The 23454-nt window shown below is 41.8% G+C and overlaps 1 protein-coding gene across 1 annotated transcript in view; it reads left to right on the top strand.

The window, feature by feature from the left end:
* The first annotated feature begins 202 nt into the window (after positions 1-202).
* Positions 203-23454, top strand: part of metrn (meteorin, glial cell differentiation regulator) — a 38233-nt gene continuing 14981 nt past the window's right edge. The window contains exons 1-2 of the mRNA XM_086000426.1: positions 203-582; positions 3140-3597. Coding sequence (XP_085856552.1) covers positions 482-582; positions 3140-3597 — 559 coding nt within the window. The 5' untranslated portion in view covers positions 203-481. The remainder of the gene's footprint in view (positions 583-3139; positions 3598-23454) is intronic.

Below are 23454 nucleotides of genomic sequence, written 5' to 3'. Positions count from 1 at the left end.
CGATTAGAATTTAAAATCTAGGAAAATATTTTTTTTTTTAAATGGGGCAGGAAACTGGACCGAAGTGGCGAGTTAAAGCGCCGTCATTGCCCTTTTAAAAGTGCACTGGCAGACGTCATGTTCAGGGGCGTGGCTCCGGCCACAGCCGCTCCCCCCGGTGATTGGCTTTCGGTGGAGTGGCATTGCCGCACTTGCGGGATGATTGGCCAGGAAGGGTCCGGACTCGGGAACACATGTTGAGCAGGAGGCGCTCTTTGGCCAGTGTCAGTATGTCAGAGAGCGCGGCTGGAGCGTGAGTGTGAGCCTGAGCAATGCCAGGACAGTGAAAGGGTCGAGCCGGGGCAGAGAGCAGCAGATCTGCCCCCCGCCGAATGTCAGTATGCCCGCATTTTACAGCGTGATTCACCACGTTTCCCTCCGGATTTCAGTTTTAATGGGATCTCCGTTTGATTAAATCGGGATTACGTTTCTGGGCTCGAAGATGCTTTTGCTCACTCCTTTTGCACTTTGGACTTTCCTCCTCTCCCTGCTGAAAACGGCGTATTCTAATTACTCGGTAGATCAGTGCAACTGGAAAGGAAGGTAAGGGGCCGGCTTGTTTCATTTGCCACAACATGCGTCAGTTCAAACCCTCGACTTTATTGTGATGTTTTCGGTCACAGTCAAGATCGGGGACAAAGTTGGGTTAAAGTTCTTTAGTAATGGCGCCCCCTGCCCACCGCTGCACCCCCCCCCCCCCCCCCCGCCTTCTGCACTTCGCTGCTGTAAACTTTTTCTCTAGAAAGTTTGGCAGAAACTTTTTTTTAAATGTCGGTAGAAATGATTTGAAAGCAACAGGTTTGTAAAATTTACGCGGCGAGAAACGATTTAAATGAAGGGGGTTTCGACCGTCTCTTTAAAGCGGCTACATTCGAAAATAGCAACAGTAAAATCAACACTCTGCGTTCCCAACTCAACTAAATACATCCAGCATTAGAAATTGATTTAATGTGGCAAGACTAACCTGATGAACCCTGAATCCTGGGAATGTTCTCCTGTGGCTGGGAACAAGTGCACATCTGGCCTTCCACAGTGTTGCGAAGAACAGTTCAGCTCCCATTAAACGATTGTAGTAAATGTTACTCTCTCTCCATTCCTGAACGCTTTGTTGTTGTTTAGTCCGCATTACTTAGACCGATAAGCTCATTTCAATTCCTATCTAGAGCATCACCCCCTGTTAATGCAGCCAGGGCGCATTGTACCCTGGAGCTTATTTGTTTTTTTTTAGCATTTAAACCGGCGTCTTCGGCTTTACTTTCCGTTTGCATGTTGGGATTTTTGTTTTCGCTAATTGTGACTTTAAATCCCGCATTTTATTAAAATCCGAGCCCCTTTGTTATATTTGGCGCGCACTTTTATTGTTACAATTGTGTTTTCCATTGAGTGCAGCGATGCGCTTGACAGCAGCGGAGTCCCGTGCAAGCTGTCCCATTCCCTGAGCGGGGGGGGGGGCTGAGTCCGCACTTTATCCGCTTCGTGACTGTTGTTTGTTCGAAAATAAACTTTTTCTACGCGAAGAATGGTGGTGGGGGACAGGGGCATTTGTGTGTTGAGTTAACTGGGGTGGCGAGGGGGGTGGGGGGTTAAAGCCCGTGAAAAGAGGGTGGGGAGGCGGATTCTGCACAGTTACATTAATGGTTATTCCATTTAACTGGTGGTGCCTGTGATTTCGTTGGTAATGTGTTCGGAGCGGGCTTTCCGTCTGTCGCTGTTTTATAACCAGGGTTATAAATGGGACCAGATCTAAAGTTCACATAATTCATGTAGACTATGGAAAATAACTAGTGTCCCTCAAGAGAAATGTGAAAATCTTTTTTTCAAAGCCTTTCACATTTTAATCATATGCTCAAAGCAACAGATCTGGTTGCAGGTGTATCTGCCTCCAGTTCCCATTGCCTCCAACACGAATGAAGCACCTTCTCCATGTATGTTTGGTCAGTTGAGTCTCGAGTCATTTGATGAGTAGAGGTTTCAGTACCTTGGAACACACGATCAAGTTCCCCTTGGAGCAGAGAAGGTTCAGGGGAGATTTAATAGAGGTGTTAAAATTTATAAGGGGCTTTGATAGAGTAGGTGGGGAGAAACAGTGAAGATTCACCAGGCTGATACCTGGGATGGCAGGAATGACGTATGAGGAGAGATTGTGTCGATTGGGCTTATACTCGCTGGAGTTTAGAAGATTGAGAGGGGATCTCATCGAAACCTATAAAATTCTGTCAGGCCTGGACAGACTAGATGCAGGAAGGATGTTTCCGATGGCCGGGGAGTCCTGAACCAGGGGTCATAGTCTAAGGATAAGGGGTAAGCCATTTAGGACAGAGATGAGAAGGAATTTCTTCACCCAGAGAGTGGTGAACCTGTGGAATTCTCTGCCACAGAGGGCAGTGGAGGCCAGTTCATTAAATATATTCAAGAAGGAGTTGGATATATTTCTTAAGGCTAAAGGGATCAAGGGATATGGGGAGAAGGCAGGGACAGGGTACTGAATTTGGATGATCAGCCATGATCTCATTGAATGGCAGAGCAGGCTCGAGGGGCCGAATGGCCTACTCCTGCTCCTATCTTCTATGTTTCTATTTAAACTGTGTCCACTGGCATGGGGGTGGTAACCAGAGGACACATTTAAGGCAATTGGCAAAAGAACATGAGGGGAGACGATTTTTTTTTTACACAGCGAGTTGTTGTGATCTGGAATGCACTGCCTGAAAGGGTGGTGGAAGCAGATTCGATAATCTCTTTCAAAAGAGAATTGGATAGGAAAACAAATTGCAGGATTATAAGGGAAGAGCAGGGGAGTGGGATTAATTGGGTCGCTCTACCCAAGAGCCAGTACAGGCACGATGGACCGAATGGCCTCCTTCTGTGTTGTCATTCTATGAAGTATATTGTATTGGTGGGAATGTATTGGATTCAAATCGATTCAATTCCTATGGTTCTATATGAATAATAGCTTTTCCGGCAGTGCACGGAGTATCATCAATGCAGCTCCGTATGGCTTGAGTTTAACAGAATTCCATCACACGCAATGTTAAAGGTGAGTCGCTGTGATGTGTGTAGGTATTTTTTGTGTGTGTTGATGATCTGTTCTGTTCCGCTGCAGTGGTCTATCCCAGGAGCCCGGCAGCGTGGAGCAGATCTTCCTCCGCTGTGCCGAAGGGGACGTGGAGTGGCTGTACCCGGTGGGAGCGCTGCGACTCAGCCTCTCCCCCCGGCTCCCCTCGGGGCCAGCCGCCTCCGCGACCCGCGGGCACTCCGGCGGCCGCATCACGGCGTGCATCAAACCGGCAGACACCTTCCGGGGGGCGCAGATCTATCTGGAGCGGGACGGAGAGCTGCAGCTTCTGGTCCGAGATCCACGAGAAGAAGAGGAGGACGAGGAGGAGGACGAGGAGGGAGCCGAGCCTAAAGTACATTGCTTCAGCCGCTTGGCCGGCGAGAAGGTGGCGCTCTTCATCCAGTCAACGCTGCACCGGGACATCAGCCGCCGTATTGCTGCCTTTAAGTACGAGCTCCGCGGGGACTGGAGTTCCGGAGTGCTGCTCCCTCAGCAGATTGAAAGTAAGGAGTCTTACTTTGCAGTAGATGTATTGGATTGACCCCCCTCGTTACATTTAGTGCCAAATGGTGACTTGTTTCTATATTCAAGCTGCAGGCTGCCCTTAACTAGCAACCCTCTACTTGTCAATTACAAGGGGCGGGAATGAAATCAACCAAGCGTCAGTCTTTGGATACCCTTGCCTTGAGATGGTATAAAACTGCCAACAACTTCAGGGAATGTTTAGAAGTCCAATGATGGGGTGGTTGTAGAAGAGATAGGAAATGAGAAAATCTGCATTATCCATTGAAAAGAAGGTTGCAGTTCAATTAATTTTCATCCGCGGTACCTCTCCACCTCCAATAATATTTAACACCGCGAAGGAAAGGAAGACTTGCATTTATTTATATAGCGCCTTTCACGACCCCAAAACTTCCCAATTTTTTTTAACAGCTAATTGAGTACTGTTGTAATGTTGGCTACCTGGGAGGATGAAAGTAGCCAGATTTTATTTATTTCCAGAAACATTGATGAATGGTGCCATGTAAAAATTGACATTAATTCTTCTGTTCATAGTTACCAAATTTAACACTGTTGTGAGGCAGACCATCTCAAATAAGAACAGCGAATGCTGGTAATATTCAACAGGCCCATCAGCATCCGAAAGGGAGAGATAGGTGCGAAATTCCATCAGAACTTGCAGCAGCAGGCTGGAGAGGCCAGTGAGATTCGTTTGACTTCAGTACTTCACTTAGATATAGAAACATAGAAGATAGGAGCAGGTGTAGGCCATTCGGCCCCTCGAGCCTGCTCCGCCATTCAATGAGATCATGGCTGATCATCCAAATTCAGTACCCTGTCCCTGCCTTCTCTCCATATCCCTTGATCCCTTTAGCCTTAAGAAATATATCCAACTCCTTCTTGAATATATTTAATGAATTGGCCTCTACTGCCTTCTGTGGTAGAGAATTCCACAGGTTCACCACTCTCTCTGGGTGAAGAAATTCCTCCTCATCTCTGTCCTAAATGGCTTACCCCTTATCCTTAGACTGTGACCCCTGGTTCTGGATTCCCCAGCCATCGGGAACATCCTTCCAGCATCTAGTCTGCCTAGTCCTGTTAGAATTTTATAAGTTTCGATGAGATCCCCTCTCACTCTTATTAAAGTATGTATGAAAGTAGGAGTTCCTTAAAGTTTTCTTGAACTTGATGACACATTGGGATAAACCTCCCAGATAATATCCCAACAGCAGGCACCTCGCCTTTTGCAAAGGACAAGGACAGAGGATTACAGGGGCACCAGAGAAAATGAATCAAAACACCGTTCTTTCTGGGCAGAAGGGAAAGGGTAAAACAACTGGTCGTCTTTTCCTGTAACAGAGACTCATGCAAAGTAAAATTCAAAAAGACAACACTCCTAATTGGCTCGGTTTTGATTTTCTGAAACTGACAAAACAATCGTTTTCGGGTAGAATTAAAATTGATTTAGGTTCAAAGGTTACAGTAAGTACCAGCGCATCTCTGCTGTGAAATCTTGTCACTAGCAAAGAAACTATGATAATATCAGCAGGTTAAATTCTAAGTATTTGTTGCTGGTAGGAACAAACTGCAAATGACCTCAGCAGAGCATTTCAAGTTAAGAGTTTAATCGGGCCTTCATTTGGTCACAACTGCAGTGCTACTACAATGCTACAAAGTTTTGCTTATGGGTTATTTCAGGTCCTTCCAAAGCACAATACAGTGACCTGGATGTCCTGCTCACAACCTTCAGTTCACAAAGGCAACACTTAAAATAAACTGAAGTTTTCAGTTACCTGCTGCCTGATGAATATTATACAAAGTTCTTGTGTAGATACAATTGACTAGGCTGAGAAAAATCCTTGTAACTCTTATTTCTCCTAATTAGATTGAGAGGCTGTAGTATTAGGAAAGTAAACTTTAAATCCCACTTGGTTGGTGATTCTGAAACTGGTTGCCAAGTAGTCATTATTAAGAACACTTCAGAAATTAATCTACTTCCTCCTATTGTTGTTGTAGGAGAAGATAAAGGAGAATGACTGCAATGAAAGCTTTGTATTTTTTTGCTATACAGGAATTACTCTGTTCACAATTGTAAATATAAATGACAGTATTTTTTATTATGGCATTTGGAAGATATTTCTAATTTTCAAAGGGCGAAGCTTTTGATCCAACGTTGGATGTAAAACTATTTTGTGGATTGAACGAGGCAGAATGCCTTGAAACATTAGTGTTTGTGTGGCCTGAGCTTTTTGTAGGATCAGCGATTCTTCCAATCTACACTTTGTGTTGTGTACAATTCAGAAGTGCAGTGAAAGTCTTGCACAGCTCACTCACTGAAGCATGTTGGGTCCAACCAGGTGCGTCTGGACATCCGAGGCTTTAATCCCACCCCGGTTTGGCTTCCCATGCTCACACATAGAATTCTTCCCCCCTTTCCTATGAACAAATCCACAGAGGGGGAAAAAGCTGCAAGTGCATTATGAGGGTCAAGAATGCTCTTGTCTTTGTAACCCCAATAGCACCCTTGTGGTGGAACAGACAAAAGCCCAGTGTGTTGAGCGCAGTATAAAACTCTGCCTTTTATTCAGATGCATGAAAGATTAAGGATTAGTATAGTTGTCATGGTGATTTCATCATGTCGTCTTGTTTTAGTTTTTTTTATGTGCAACCAGTATCTTTTGGATTTTGTTAGTTTGTTTTGGAGGATGTTGGTGGAAATAAAATTTATGGAAAATTTCACTGGAAAACCTTCCTCCAATAGCTTAAAGTGCAAAATACCCCACAGGCATTTTCCTTCAGTGTAACAAGAATTCAAATTTGTCTTGGAAACTTGAAGTAGCAGCAATATTATGAGGTCCATGTTACTTCTGTGTACCACAATAATTGTGTTTAAAATGTCTATTAAGCATAAAATACAAAAACTAATTTTCCTTTTTTAAAGGCACAGAAAGTAAGAATTGAGAAATTTAAAAAAAAATCATGTTGAGCTGTTTCAAATGAATTTTTGCAGTCAGTAGAATATAAAGGGAAGGATTTTTTTCTGTCATTTCCCTCCCATCCCCATTCAATAATGGGTGAAGATTTATTGTGTAACAAAATTGTAAACTCCTCCTTTATAAATGTGTATGAGTTTATTATACATAGTGCACTGAAGACATCATTCCCCACTAATCCTAAGTCAATGCACGATGTAATGCTGAATCTGTCTTACAATTTTACAGAAGAAAGAACTTTCATTTATATAGTGCCTTTCTCATCCTCGGGATGTCCCAGTGTATTAAAAAATGGCAACAAATTTTAATACTCAGAGCTAGAAAAATATCACACAATTTACACTTCTGATTCCTTCTGAAACTACTAACCTGTGACAATAAAAATTCAGAAAATTGAAATATTGTCATTCTCTGTTACCTAACCAGAACATTTGACTCATAAATTCAAGTTTTTTTTCTTTAATATATAGTGCCTTTCACAACCACTGGACGTCTCAAAAGTGCTTTACAGCCAATGAAATACTTTTGAAGTGGAGTCACTGTTGTAATGTGGGAAACACAGCAGCCAATTTGTGCACAGCAAGCTCCCACAAACAGCAATGTGATAATGACCAAACAATCTCTTTGTTATGTTGGTTGAGGGATAAATATTGGCCAGGACACTGGGGATAACTCCCATACTCTTTGAAATCATACCATGGGATCTTTTACATCAACCTGAGAGCAGACGGGGCCTTAGTTTAACATCACATCCGAAAGGGGGCACCGCCAGCAGTGCAGCACTCCCTCAGCACTGGAGTGTCAGCCCTGCAGTGGGACTTGAACCCACAAACCTTCTGACTCGGAGGTGAGTGTGCTGCCAACTGAGCCACGGCTGACTACTATGTACAAAGAATCTATTTTAACCATTTGTCAACCATTGTTTTTGTTGCTAAACAGCCAAGTTTGAAAACAATTATCGTTAATTGTTTACAGACCGACTGGAAAATTCAAACCTGGGCACATTGCACCTATCCTGGGTCCTCCCACTGTTCCATCTTCAGTGCACCTTCAGCAGCCCAGCACTTTCATCTTAAAAGACTTGCAAAAGACGTTTGGAATAGCTTTCTGAACCAGAATTAATTCTAATGGAACAAAAACAAACCCACTAATGTGAGCATAACATAGGTTTCCTTTAAGTCCTTTATCCATTCAGATGCATCGCCCGCTCCCTGCCTTACAGCATTTCTCTAATGCTGCTGTTGCACCATATCTGCATGTTCAGTACCAACAGAGTTTGGGAGATGCGAGTTGTGGTGTTCACTCCTCACTGTGGGGGTGGTAGAGCTGCTTGGACACTATGGACTCCAACTTCAATTAGATTCCACTGATTTGTTCCAGCAGCTCTTTTCAATTGCCTTTATTCAATTGCAGTACGACAAGCCATCTCAGTTAAAAAAAAAATTTTTTTAATGTAAGTAATCAGGCTTTGGTCCCTGGCAGTTTATAAAATGAAACAATGTGAGACCACCTCTTAGAAATTGTCATTTTTGCCAAATATCAGCCTAACTTTGGCACCAACAGGCTGAAAATCTCAGCAGGGCACTGGTGCCAAAGTGCAGTATAATAGCCACTTAAGAAAATAGTGCAGTACTCGGGGAAATGAGTTCTGATGGGGAAAACACTAGACAAGACCTTTTTGCGGTCAAAAAAATGCCAACCTATTTCTACTGCTCAAACAGCTAAGAGCCTGCATCTGATGTTCTCCTTATACTTGTTTCTAGTACAAAAAACTTTTTTTTATCCGGCACAGACGGGACCGACATGGTGCCGGTTCATCAAAAATTCCGGATAACTGAAAGCTATAGTAAAAGATACGGAGCTGAGAGCTCCGTATAAAGCAACAAACCCTGAGCAACAAGTGCAGAACAATGGCCACAAGTTCCAAGCGTCTCTGTAGCTTAGCAACAGCTGCAGCCACACCCTTGCACAGCAACAGATCGAGGAAGGCAAGTACAATATGAAGTAAAACTTACCTGAACCTACTCCTGAATTTTGCCGGTTAACCGAGATTTCCGGTTATTTAGGTGCCGGTAAATCGAAAGTTTCCTGTACCCAGAATCCACAACAGGAGATTTTGGAAGACTCTGCTAGTTCTATAGACTCCATAGAATATATTTTCAATTAAATGTGCATCTTTCCCAGAATTTTTTATAAAACAACACATTGCTATCATTGCGACATTACACTGCAGTCTGGGATACACAATACAGAAAAGGAACTAATCTAAACTGCAGTTGAGTCCCTGTAAAACTTACCTCCGGCTCAATTTGATCTTCTCTCCAGAGCCCATGAGTTAACTTGCTTGTTACACTGCTGTTGTAGAACAGAATATTGGCCAAATTCAGATTTGGCTTTCTCCATGCTACCTTGAAAAGCTACCAGCATAAAGCCTAACAAGATTGCAAGGTCATAGGCCATGATTTTGCCGGCGCTCAGAGGGCGGGCTTGGAGGTGGGCCCACTGTCAAAATCGAAATGATTGACAGCGGATTGGGAGCCTGCTCCGAACCCGCCTCCATGTAAGTTTCCAAAGTGTCAGGTCTGCGATTTCAGAACAGACCCGACACCAAGCAGCGGGGGGAGGCATTTAAGATAGTTAAATGCTTGTTAACAACTATTTTGCCAGCCTATTTCTATTTTGCCACAATTTTAAAGGGGTTCACATCATTCAGAGATCACGTCAGGTAAGTAGGTCGGGTTCTCTCTCCCTATTGGTGTGAATAGGTGACAGCTGCAAAAGTGGTATAACAGCTACCATTTCACAGCTGGTCACTTTCCAATGTCAGAAGCTTGAGCCTTCAGGACTTGGAAGACACTTTTGAGCTGTATGCAGTTTGAAAGTGTTTGGAGTAAACTCTCTATCCACTGTCACCTCCTTGGAGCAAGCTCTCTCACCATTGACAGATCGCTTCTGTCATCTCAACTTCAGCTGCCATCTATTCCAGCAACATCGGTGCCCTTCAAAAAATCTCACCTTGGTCCTCTGAATCCCTCAACGATCAGCCCCAACACCAACATCACCAAGCACACCAACATCAACAACAATACCAACTTTCTCCGCAATCACCTGATGCTACACAGGGCATTAGCACCCAACAACATTGCTGCCCGGGAGGCCAGCGATGGCATCACCATGGCCAGATTTACTTCACTTGACGCTGTACACCCTGCCTGCCACATGTGCCAGGTTGACACCATCCCACACCAGCACCATAAAGCATTCCTACAATGACCAGGCCATTCCTTTCACACTCATCACAATTGGGGGAGGGGGGGGGAATGTTATGTCTCAACATTCACTGGAACTCACTAAGACACTTCTAAAGGTGAGCACTGATCTGTCCAATAAGGTAAATTGTTGAAAATATTGATTTCAATGTTTGACAAGACATTAACAGAAACTTCACATGAACATTGGCTAAACCACCCACGTGCCTACCCTTGTGTGTTAGTTGGTATGATTGCAGTAGGATGAGGGGTGGCTAGTGAGATGGGGAAGTGATAATGTAGATAGCGAGGGATGGGTGGAGGTGCAAGGTAAGTTGGTGTGAGTAAAGATGTGCAGGAGTAGGGTAGGAAAGGCAGAGTGATGTGATGAGTGGCACAGCAGGATGAGGTTCAGTGGCTTGGCAGTAACGTATCGCGATCAGCTCAGATCATTGAAAGGCTTGCGCCACTGCAGCCTGGTCCTCCTGATGATATCCCTGCTTTTGCCCTTCTGTACAATGTGCAACCAGGCTGCATTGGTGTCCTGGGGAGGTCTCTTCTGCCCATGGGAAGGGAAGAGAGCCCCTCTGCATGCTGTGGCTCCCTCCATAAGCATATGGAGGGAGTCATGCGAGAGCCTAGGTGCAGCCATCCACCTTTATGCAGTGCTTGTCACTGTTTGCAGCACCTCAATGCTGTAGCATACTGACAGCACAACTGTCAAAATAAGTATGGACATGGCCCCTTTAAGGAAACCGGCTGAAGACGTGTCATCAAATTATATCATCAGAACCACTTCCTTTTAATTGGCTGGGAAATGCACAGGGTGGGCTTAACAAGCCCAATCTATGTAAAATCACTTGGAGAGTGCAGGCTGGAGCCGGGTGCGGGAGCCGCCAACAACCTCTCACCGTGATCCCGCCTCTGCTGGTGAAATCGCGGCCATAGTCTTCCAAACTCCCAAAAATAAAATCCTTAATTTCTGAAAACTTGCAAAAACATTTTTTTTGAAGTAAATGGAATTAAATAAGATGCCTGAAATGAGTGAATGGGATGTGGAGAATACTGTATTTAATCTTTCAACTGACATCATCACTTGACTAACAAGATGTTTACACTCAAAATATATTCCCATGTGCCACTATCCCATGTAAGCATACTTTATGTAATAGATCGCTTATTCTGCATATCAAGCTTTATACCATTTTAACTTATACGAGGCAGGTTTTGCTCCAATGCAATAACCACCATTGAAGAAACCAAGGCGGGTGCCTTGGCTAGAAACACACCATCAATAAAAACATTGACCTGGCTTTACCTGAACTTTGTAGGTATGGTTTGATGGGTGTGCCCTCCGTCCATTTTGAAGTTTTCCTATTGACAAGCACTTGTGTTTAGCTAAGATGCTAATAGATTTTCAAAGCAAGCAGTAAATCATTAATACATTGTTCACAAACACTGCCGCCTGGTATTTAGGAGAGTAAACTTTCTTTTTTAAAGTAAGATAAATTGTATGCTGCGTGTGTATATGCTTTTATAGTATGAATTATTTATTCAATCTGATGCAAATAAATAACAAACAGCAGTCGTACAGTGAAAATGTAGCCTATGGGAAACAATGGGAGTTGTTAACCATGTCAAAACTAGAAAAGGTGTATAGGATTACCATCAAGATGATGCAAGAGCTTTGAGGATACATTTGAAGGACAATGCTTTTGAACAATTGTTTCTGTAGATATTTAACTATGAATGGAAAATGTCATGTAAATCAAAGAATGGTAAATGAGAGAATGGGAATGGTGTTGTAAATGCTATGCTTGGATTAGAAATTTGTCTGCATTTCTGGACTGTAGCAGTGTTCCTGATCAGAAAGAACAAACCCAAGACTGGGTGGTGCAATGGGTTAGTGCATTGCCCCATCACCTGAGATCGGGGCTTAAACTGCACATCATATTCCACCCTTAATAATGCTTATAAGGGACATCATTTTAAGTTTGAGCATTGTAAACCCATCTCTTAATAGTTGTCTCCTCTGGTCTCATGTACATTAAGAGTTTGTAGTTTCACACCAAGGTTACTGTTTGGTTGGAGTAGGAAACAGAAATGTGTCACTGGTGCTGTAGGTGTTCTTTTCTTTTGATGGTAAAATGCCTTGTTAAGGAAGAGTAGGGAGAGTTTTACTCTGTACTGAATCCATGCTATTCATGGTCCAGTGCTTAATGTTGACGCTGAGTGGGAGAATATAAAAATGGTTCCATTTGCCAGCACTGACAGCCTTGCCTTAACCAACACAAAAACTATAAAGAATAATGGGGAGGGAAAAACATATCTAGTTAACATGTGGTACTACCACGCACACGCACACGCACACACACGCATAAATAGAATGTGCACACATATTAATGTTAAGTCTTGTGCACTTTCTGTAAATGTCACACTTTGTGTAATACTTTCCTGGCAACACAGACAAGAGAGAAAGGACATTTTCATCCTATTAGTCTGAACTGGATTTGAACCAGGATCCAGAAGTGAAAGGACTGTGTGCTAATCCACTGCAGCTGAAGAACATTTGAATAGATATATATTTATAGCTAGTTTGTCAAGAAATGTTATGATTTGACTTCAGTCTTCCACATAATGAGAGCGAATGGGAATGGTGCTGTAAATACTATGCTTGGATTAGATATTTGTCTGGGTTAAGTATGAATTTATCTGACTTGACTAAGTGTTACACATCAATTCACATTTTCAGGTCAAATCCGGTCAATTAACTCAACAAAAGAGACCTGTCATCAGAGGCAATATAACTCCCTTCATTATCATACTTCAGCTCTTTTTACAAGTCATTTTGTGGTAAAACTAGAAGACTGTCTTCATGCATCATCATGAAGCATATTATTATCTGACTGTTTTATTACAGTGGAACAGAGTATGTTCAGTGAATTATTATACTTCATAAAATAACAGGGAAAAGCTGAGACAGAAAGCATGGCTAACTGTCCTAAAACTACTATAGTTGTTGTTTTAATATCTTTATTGTAGAAACTCAATTATTTTTAACTTGTTTTCACTAGTCACAATTAATATTTTTTTTTAAAGGTGCAGTCATTGTACAGCAATATACTAAACCAATTGTGATCTTTGCTAACTAGGGTTCTGCAATGATGTGTTGCTTTTCAGTATATCCGTAGATAGCATCTGAAAACTCTCTGCATTATCATTGTTTTTCCTGTGTGGGGGAATCCCCATCAAATATTGGCACGTGAGGAATCCCTGTACTAATGGTCAGAAGATAGTATCAGTTACCCAATGGAAAATAATGTTGGCATTACAGAATTTTTTTTGTCGATTTAGTATAGAGCAATATAAATTATGTGCTAATTAGTCAACAAATATGGCTAAATTTAATAAAAATCTGATGACCGATAGACAGGAATTGGCTGGACCCCTAGGATCTCCTCATGGACTGGGGACCTCAGTTTGAAAACTTGATGTTTTAGCAGCATATGCTGTTGTTCAAGGTCTAAAGGGTCGGTGTAAAAAGTGTTTGGCAAATCATTTTTTTTTGTATGTGCAGGGAGAAAAAGCAGAAGAATTGTTATATTTATGTCATGTCACACATGTGTATTTCATCACAAGTTACTGACTGGGTTATATTTATGGATAAACAAAATTAGTGAAGCTTTTATTTTCATAATTCCCCAATATTATTTCACACCAATAAAAATGAGAGGTAACGTTACACTTGTGACCGTATCAACTAACATGCACACTAACAGTCAAAAGCCCAGATCCCCAGACCACTATATCCATGGAAATTGGTGCCACATCACCTACAGGGTATAACAAAAGCATTTACAGATATTTTAGATCTCCCTGCTTTGAAATGGAGTGTGAGTTGATTTCATTAATGAGAAGAACTTCATAATCCACAAATGAATTATAGTTCTATCCCACTTATGAAATAAACTCAAGTGAGGCATCTCTACCACTGCTATATCCTCTCTAGATATTTAAGCTGCTGCTTGTATAACCAATCTCCACATTTGTCCAATAATGAAAGGATCTTTTTGTGTTTTCAAATGTAAAACTTCTGCACCCTTCAGTCCAGCTCTTCAATGGGCTTCTTTTTCACCTCAGGTTTTTGTATATAAAAAAAAGTCTCCATTTCACTCAAGTAGTGGGGGCAAGGTTAACCTTTAGCGTATGGTTCATTTGTCCTTAACAATGCTGAGCATGTGTCTCAGCTGAATTCCTCTTTTCTTGTTTAAGAAAAAAAACTCCCAACAGCTGAGCTGCCTTAATGCTATTCATGTTGCAAATTCTTGTTAAATGTATAAAGGAGAAATAACAATTTCTAAGGACATTGTGTCATTTTCCGTAACTTGGCAAACTAACTGCAGAGCAACTATGATGCAGCCTGTGTTTAACAATAATAGAAAAAAATCCTGCAAAGAACAGATTTGGTGTTTGTTTGAGTGATCTGTTATGCAGATTTATAGATGTCATTTCTTTCAGAAGGAAAGCAAACCCCTTTTGGATATGAAGTTTTAGTTTGCCACTATTGTTATCACAAGAATAAACCTTGTGCCAGCCCATATGGTGCAGTCTGGATTGAAAATATTAGGGGAATAAAAAGTCAAACACAGCCAACCCTTGCTTTAACTTAAGCCATGTCATAAAGTCCATAATAGTTTCAATGTGTTTAGGAGATGACTGAAAACACATAACTTTTGGAAACATTGCTCCATGTCTTCTCTTTCAGAACCAGTTTTATATAAGTACAGGATCTCTAACTTTTTAGAATCATAGAAGTTTACAGCACAGCCATTTGGCCCATCGTGTCTGTGCCAGCCCAAAAAAAGCTATTCAGCCTAACCCCACTTTCCAGCTCTTGGTCCATAGCCCTGTCAGTTACGGCACTGCAAGTGCAAATCCAAGTAATTTTTAAATGCGATGAGGGTTTCTGCCTCTACCACCTTTTCAGGCAGTGAGTTCCAGACCCCCACCATCCTCCGGGTGGAAACATTTCTCCAACTCCCCTGTAATCCTTCTATTAATTAATTACTTTAAATCTATGCCTCCTGGTTATTGACCTCGCTGCTAAGGGAAATATGTCCTTCCTATCCACTCTATCTAGGTCCCTCATAACTTTATACACCTCAATTATATCTCTCTTCACCCGCCTTCTGTTCCAAAGAAAACAACCTCAGCTTAACCAATCTTTCTCAGTTAAAAATAATAGAAAAGTTAATTTGATTGATGATCACAAAAGATTAATAAACTGTTCATTGTAGCTTTAGTGTTCGTTAAGTGTGTCATATTTAGTGAGGAAAGAACACTGTAGGGCTTTGTTTTTACATGCGCTGGATTTGTGAGGCTGAGGTGCACACTTTGAAAGAAGTGGTATCAAAGCACAGGACAAAGAGTTAAATTTAAACCACCTGTGTATTGTGTTACTTGGCGGAGTTAAGTTTCAGTACAGCTGGAAACCATCCTCAACATGTGACCCATGCCACATGCAGAGTATGTGGAACACGGCAACGATTAACAACACATGGAGTGTGTAGTTTGGTCTGCAGATAAGTGACTTTGGAATTGCTGAGATTCTGCACAAATGTTTCTTTTAACTAATTTGCCTGGCTAGAAGTAGGCAGACAGTCCCTAGGGATGGTAGTAATCCATGTAGTGCGTGAGGTTTGCTGACTTGAGCCTATTCAAGGTGCCAAAAAAGTGGGATGGAGAACCACATTTAAACACTAATTTGGTTTCTTTCTCCATTTCACTTAAATATTAAAAGCAATCTAATGCACCAGAAATACTGTCCTAAATACTGGGACCACTTCAGAGAGCAGTCAACATTAATCTAGTATCCTTGCACTCTTCTTGAATTGAGGAAAGTATCACTCTGTGCATGTATGCTTGAATGTAATGCAGTTCTGCTTACTGTCATATGATCAGTGATGACCGTGATAATGTTAGGAACAAGGCAACAGGGTGGGTATTAGGAACTGTCAAGTTCAAAATATGGGCTGCAAATCAACAGCAATCAAACTGTAGCCAGTGTGAAGCCCTAGTGGAGTGAGATTACCTCTTCTGAAAAATTAGCAGTCAAAATGCACAAAAGTTGGCTTTGGTGCAGTGCAAAGGTCACATTGCACTACACCAACACTAAATACGAAGGCCCGGAATTTCTTCATAATTTTTGGCACAACGGTATAAGGGCCACATTGCACCATTTTTTCCCCCCAAGGAAATTCACGCACAAGTGCCGTATACTGATTTTACGCTGGAGCCCTGCTATCCACAAATACATTTATTTATGTAAACGTAAACTTATGCCCCGAAATTTAGTTGCCGCATATTCCAAATCTGCAGAACTGAGACTTGTGGAATTCGATAGCAATTTTCTTTGTGACTTAAAAAAAAAACAATTTCTTACTGAGACCTGCACTATACTTGGCCAAAGTGCCATCAGTCTCCACACACCCCATATTTTTCAGCCACCCTCTCCCCATGCGTTCAGAATGAATACATTGCTGGAATGGCCCTCCCAATGGGCATACCCCTGTTCTGTATAATAATGGTAGAGCAGTAGCAGAGGCAAAAAGCTCTGAGGTGCGTGGCCAAAGATGGCACACCTCTTTTTTACATTTGCGCTATTACCCTATTAGTGGTGTTGCTTTTGTATTTGTTTTATCCTGATTTTTACATTCTCGCCAAGGCAAATGAGCTTGCATTTGGTCTTACGTTCCCATCGGCACAGAAACTGGTGTAAATAGTGGCGTAAATGGGATTGAGGTCATTCCAGGCCAAAGTACTACTGGAACATAAAACATACTTTTCCTAAACGTGATGGGCTGAATTAACACTTTGGTTTATTGAAACCCTTGTCTAACTGGGGAACGTAAAAGTTTAGGTCAATAAAATATTCACCAACCCAGGGACTGCTTAGGACTCTTGTGCATTTTCCTCTTGCTAATACTGCCTACTCTATGTAACTGCATACCTTTTCATTGTGAACTCCTATTAAATTAAAATGTGTCTCCGTTTGTTTCTGCAGAAGCCTGTTTTAAGTCTAGTAATAACAGTAATTTTCTTTGCAGTGTAAGGTTTTATAGGCCACCTCCCAATTCTCACCATTATACTAATCTGTTAATTGCTCACCTACCTGCTAGTTTAGCCAGTGCAGGTGTTATACCCTAAGCCATTTAAGCAGCCCAAATTAGCCTATTGTAAATGCATTATAGGCAATAGCAATGTTTTTAAAGAGTAATCCACGTCTTTAAAGAGTATGTCTCTGATCTGTGAATAATAATAGTGGATAATCTGTTAGGTATTTAATAATCTATGCTATAATCAGACAGAATATTGTTAATCAAAATATTTAACGGGATGGCTGTTGAACATCAATGAAGTACAACTGCAACGTAACACACATACTTTCCAATAAACATAAGTGCTTGATTTAACACTCTGTTTTATTCAAACTGGCTGACAATTTTATAACCAGCAAATAGGATTGCATCCCAAAAACAAAGCTTGTAAGAAACTCCAACCTTGGGTTCTTACTTATGCAGATACTTTCAGAACATCATTAGTGTACATTTGATTTTCAAATTCTAACATAATAAAGAAGTTTCCCTCTTCCTTCCCCCCCGCTCCCCCTTAATCTGGTCTCCCCAGCCACACAGCAACAGCGGCAAGAGATTGCGTAGGTGAATTGTAGTACTTAGTCCTTCCAATGTATTTAGAACCAGTTGAGAGACCTGCAGTTCATAATGACTCTCGTAAATGCCCATCCCTCCCTGTGGCTTTGCTTGACTTCTCCCCATAGTGGCGTGGCTGAAACTGGAAATTCAGCAGTGTGGGGAATTGCAGGCATCATTCTGTGGTACCCTTCATTGTAGCTCAATGTGGTGCTACTGTACTATATTTTTATGTTAAAAGACATGGCCAGATAATATTTCCTTAAATGTATATATAATATATATTTTAACACCCACAATAAATTGCTTTAAAAAAAAAGAAAAATCTCAAGGCTAGTTCCAGTGACAAGAGCATAAAAAGCTACAGTAATAATTTAGCCAAATTAAATAGGGATGAAAACCTTCTAAATAAACAAACATTTAGTACCTCCAATTGAATCGTAAATTTGAAGCCGTTTAGTAAATGATAACATTTAGAATTCTTTTAACAGGCATTCCTGCCAACAAAGTCAGGCTCCTTGACTGCTGCATTTAAAGGCTATAAATGCAATGAAACTTCATTCTCTTTGATTTTTGTTATTTGCAATAGGGATTGTCTGAGTAGTTTCAATCTGATTCATGAGGAGTTGTAGTCTGACCCAAGGTGTGTATAATTTTTGAAAGTTTAGCTGATGCCACACACAACAGTTTGGTAAGGTGAATAACTACAATTCTACACCTTAAAGTTCATGTGCTGGAATTTATGAAAGCATAATGCTGAAAACACACACCCAGACTGAAGGTCAAGTGACCCCTGAAGGTTCGGTCCAATTCAATAGGCTCTGCACAGCCTGACTTAAGCCATCCATCAAACAGCAAGTCCAAAGGAGTTAAGGTGAGGTCATAAAGCACAGCTGGAGGCAAAGCCGGAGGTGTCTGATGGACTGCAGCCTGAAACTGTTTACTTCTCTAACCCTAACAAAGTGTTTGAGGCTATTAGGTCGGGAAGGACAAAGTCTTTGTTTAATTTTAAACACATTTAGCCATTAATACAGTGACTGAGCAAATTCTTTTGTGGCTGGAATTTCCCCCACTTGACATTTTCTAAATGTTAACCAAGTTATCAAAGATTGTTTGATGAAGGCCCTTAAACTACCTACACTCATTTGGTTAGCTTCTGAAGTCACTTTTCATCTTGTTTCGTTGGGTTTGTGGTACCGCGATGTCCCTGCATTTACACTCCTACAACAAGCTCCCTTTTCCTGACGGCAGAGTCAGTTGTTTGTAGGTTTACAACTCTGCCACAGGGTTAAGGAAGGTGGTCTTGGCAGTGCAAATACAGTAAGCTGGTAACAAATGCTTCGTCCCATGACCAATGCCAATGTAAAACTGCTTCTATTGGGGATTAGATACAAAACTCACTGAACTAAAAGAATGTGGTTGCTCTTTGATTATCTTACTTTCCTCATCATGTGACTGTACCTAATAATCAGTATAGCTGCACCTAGTGTTGCTACCCACCTGGTTTTGGACTGACAGTCCACTTTTGACTGGATTGTCTGGAAATTGCTAAATGTAAATCAGACATCCAAAAATCTGGGGTTTTTTTTAAGCCACCCCCATTTACTTCTGTATCTTCTGATGCTGAAGTATTAATTGTTAAAGTTTTTCTATATATTTTTCATAAATACTGGCTTAGACTTGATTCTACCCCTGCTCACAACTATTTTGTTGTCACGGTACCTCTGACACTGCAGCACTCCCTCACTACTGTAGTCGGGGATGATTTTCACCCCACTTGCTCAGCAGAAACCAGGTGGGCAGTTAAAATCGCCCTGGCTTTTACCTGCCCGAAAGCCCCCCCATGATCGCAACATTTGCAATTTTAACCTGCTCTCCTGAGCAGGCAGCAAGGACACACGCCCAGAGCCAACGGGGTCCTTCTTTACATATGCATGTTGCAGCCCAATGACATCATTGAGACCGACTCTAATTTTAATTCTGGGCCTGAGAAGGGAATCCACCTGGAGTTAAAATCAGAGAATTCGAAGTGTCGGCGTGGTTCTGTGCTATCAGTCTTACCTCCTGAGTCAGAAGGTTGTGGATTCATACCCAACTCTACCTTCATTTAGACTGACACTTCAGAGCAGTGGTATTATTAATTAGAATCCATTCTATAATCGCTGTGCTCCTGGTGCTTGGTCCTGATTAATTTACATTGTGGGTTGGATTTCATGGTAGCGGGCAGCTGGCAAAATACTGAGTGCAACTGTTTCAAATTTTGTGATTCATAGCTTTATGTTCTGGCAACAGATCTTGCTCACTGGCTGGGAAAAGACTGTACTGGCCGTAATGGGGAAAAAAACACATTGTTGGGTCTGGATGAGTGGACTTAGCCTAAAAGGCTGAAGTGATGTTGCGGCCTCTGGAGGCACCAGCAAAAAACACCTCCGAGCGAGTCTTGCTGTCCATGGAGATGATAGCTGCACCTTAGTTTTGTTACAGCCCTGTCACCAAAGTCAGGCTGCCAGGGTAGGACTGGGGCATTAGAGACTGAATGTGGGCCTATATGTTTCACATCAGCATGTGTATAGTTATTCAGTGAAATGGATTTTTGTTTTGTCGTGAGGTACCATGTTAGCCAATGATGCCTCGCCTTGCAGCAACTTCTTTTCCAGGCTTAATTGTATTTTGCACTGACTGTGACCAGTAGAAGTAGAAAACTGACAATTAGAAGAACTTTCTGATTAACTCTGGAAAAAATAACAGGATTTGGAGCAAGAAGTTAGCTGAGACAATGCTCGTTTAAATACATTCAGCGTTATTTTGGTGAAAGGGTGAAAACAGGCACTAAATAGGTGCTGTGCTAATAAAGCACAGTTGTATGAAAGTCTAGTTTTAGTGCACAATTTTGGTCCTAATTGCTGATTACCATAATTTGAACTTACCTAGAGGCGCTAAAACAGACACCTACAGGTTTAGCACTCAATCAGCCGCTGGTTAGAAGCAATTTTCGTGGAGCAGTATATGTGGGCTCCACAGACCCACTTCCACTGAAGGTGCGGAGTGGGCTGGCTGACACACAACAGCAGGTTTCAGGATGGCTCGGGGACTGAGGGAGAGGGCGCACAGGCTCTCTGGCGTGACACTGGAGGTCCTGGTGGAGGAGGTCCAGAGGAGGAGGAATGTCCTCTGCCCGCAGGGGGGAAACGAGTCCACCTCGCCCTCCTGTCCCTCTTCCCTGCAGTAGCTGATGTGGCTCTCCCTGGCCTTGTGTTTTCCTCCCATTCCTCCTGCAGACCAAGGGGAGACTGTTGGCAAGATGCCCATGACCAAGCACTCCTTTCTCCTGTAAGGTATCAATAGGTAGAGTAGCCCAGCATTTACTCTTTTTGGGTAAAGTCCTCAGAGAATTTCTGGAATAAGTGCTGCTAGAGTGTTGAAGTCTTGACAAACTGTCCCAGAAAGTCTCCTGATGTTTCAAAAGTCCTCTTCAAACCTTCGGCAGCAAGTGAACAGTAAAAGGTGAGTATACTTTTTAAATAGCACTCAATCCTCAGCAATGACTTGTTTACTCCTATTCAACTGGTCGTTGTTAGGAGAGGGTGTTGGGTCAAGTGCTATCTACCAAAATGCCATGCAACCTCTTTAATGTGGTAATCAGACCCTTAACGATCCCCCAGGTGGGCGTTCCGAGTGTGCGCTTCAACTCCTTTACCAAGATGGCGTCTAGCGCTAAACCGAGTTTCAGCTCAAGCCCCCATCTTGGCAACCTCGGAGGCTTAAAGGAGCCAGTACAAATCTCCCCCAGATTGTCTTAAACCTTGCAGTGTTGGCGTTAAGTGCGGTTGTCAGCTAGTGCTGCAACAAGAAGTTTAAAGTGCCCTTAATGTGGAAAAGTGAAAATGAAGCCCTCTCTTGGGTCAGGTTATAGAGAAAGGAGTGTAGAATCAAAGCAGTTAACATTACTGTTCCTTTCAACGCAGGCTAGCATATCCTTTTCAAGGTGTAACAAATAAAGCCTTTTTCTGAATAAATGTCAGTCTCTATGGAATAGTACTAGCAGTTACTTTTTGATATTTTAAACATATATAATAAGGCCATACTGCAACCCAGTAGCATAATTTGAGCTCTGTATTTAAATCCTATGATGATGGGTTGAATGTAAGAACTTCAGTTGTTTTGTGTGATCTTTTTGTGGGTCGCTGCATGGCAGGAATCTTTGGACTTTTTTGTCCCCAATATAAATTTCCATGGACAATCCCTTTGGAAACATTGGTGGGCAGAGTGATTAAAATTAAACAATGGTTACAAGGGACAGTAGCAGAAAGAGATATGTGACATATGCCATGATGGAATGTGAAAGAGAAAATGGGTGATTCAGTTGCAATTCTCCTGCCACATCATATTGGTACGTATCTGAATTGTAACTAACACAAAACCCACCCTTGGGTGGATCTTATTTAAACGGGCACGGATTTAGTGTGCATGGATCACCCAAGATGGATTATATATTTTACAGGATAGAATTTAGTTCATTTGGGGTTTGACCTGACCACTGAAACACAGTAAGATTAAGATTTTTAGATTGAGGCAATATGTTTCTAATCGGTTGTTTGAATAACTTCAACATGATGTTGCAGTTATATTCAAGGTCAAGATTGGTCACTGGAGGTGCTGTCTGAAGCATTTTGAATGTGTGCTATTGGTAAGGAAATGTAACCAGTGAGCTGAATTGACAGCTGTGGGCTTTGTCTGGTTCAGGGACTAAGTTTCAAGCATCATAATATTTCAATCTCAACCAAAATAACAATACACCTATGCCTCGTGGAACAGGCAGAGACTTGTGGCATTGGTGAGGATCCTATCTCTCCCTTCCAACTAGTGACAAGGATACATGTATTTTTAAAAAATCACGCTTAAGATACATCCTGAGCGTGTTGTAGACAAGATATAGAAGACCAACTGTGATGCCTAACTAGGGTCCTGCAAGTCTGTTTTGTGATTATTTAAGGGCACATATGATAAACAATTTCAATAACACTCATTGCGATATTCATTTATTACCCGGGTGCCAGTGGGGAACATCTTTGAACTTTCCACAACAATGATTGTTACTCTGTCAAAGACCAGTTGCAAGCTCGAAGACTCGTGTGTGGCGCTATTGGCCGAAGAAAGGAGACATTAATTCTCTGTGGTTATTCAGACTTGACTGACTTACTTTAAAATTGCCAAAGGTAAAACAATAGGGAATTTAAAAAGGGGGGGGGGAAAGGAAATACTTGCATTTCAGGATGTCCTAAGGACCTCGGGACGTCCCAAAGCACTTTACAGCCAATGAAGTACGCACTTTTGTAATGGAGGAACCGTGACAGCCAATTTGTGCACAGCAAGCTCCCACAAACAGCAATATGATAATGACCAGATAATCTTTTTTGTAATGTTGATTGAGGGATAAATATTGGCCAGGACACCAGGTATAATTCCCCTGTTCTTCTTTGAAATAGTGCCATGGGATCTTTTGCATCAGCCTAAAGAGAGCAGACAGGACCTTGGTTTAACATCTTATCTGAAAGACGGCACCTCCGACAGTGCAGCGCTCCCTCAGCACTGCACTGGAGTATCAGACTAGATTTTTGTGCTCCAGTCTCTTGCATGGCACTTGAACCCACAAGCTTCTGACTCTGAGGCGAGTGTGCTACCAACCGAGCCATGGTATCATTTCTTTTTTTTTTAGAAATTAAAATTCAAACTTTCTTATTCTAAAGTTTCTTGCATCTGTATTCCTAAAGTTACATTTATTAAGTAACTTGTATTATTTTCGTTAAGGAAAAGTGATCATATTTACTTAGCAATGTGTCTTTACAAATACTGTACAGGTAAGAAGAATTTTGTAATTTAAAGTATATCTTGTTGCATGCTTGGATATT

The sequence above is a fragment of the Somniosus microcephalus genome, chromosome 11 (genome assembly GCF_052327205.1).
Source record: "Somniosus microcephalus isolate GS21.2 chromosome 11, FLI_Smic_1.0, whole genome shotgun sequence".
NCBI lineage: Eukaryota > Metazoa > Chordata > Chondrichthyes > Squaliformes > Somniosidae > Somniosus > Somniosus microcephalus.
The sequence above is the reverse complement of the archived record's forward strand: the minus strand, read 5'-3'. Positions and strand labels throughout refer to the sequence as shown.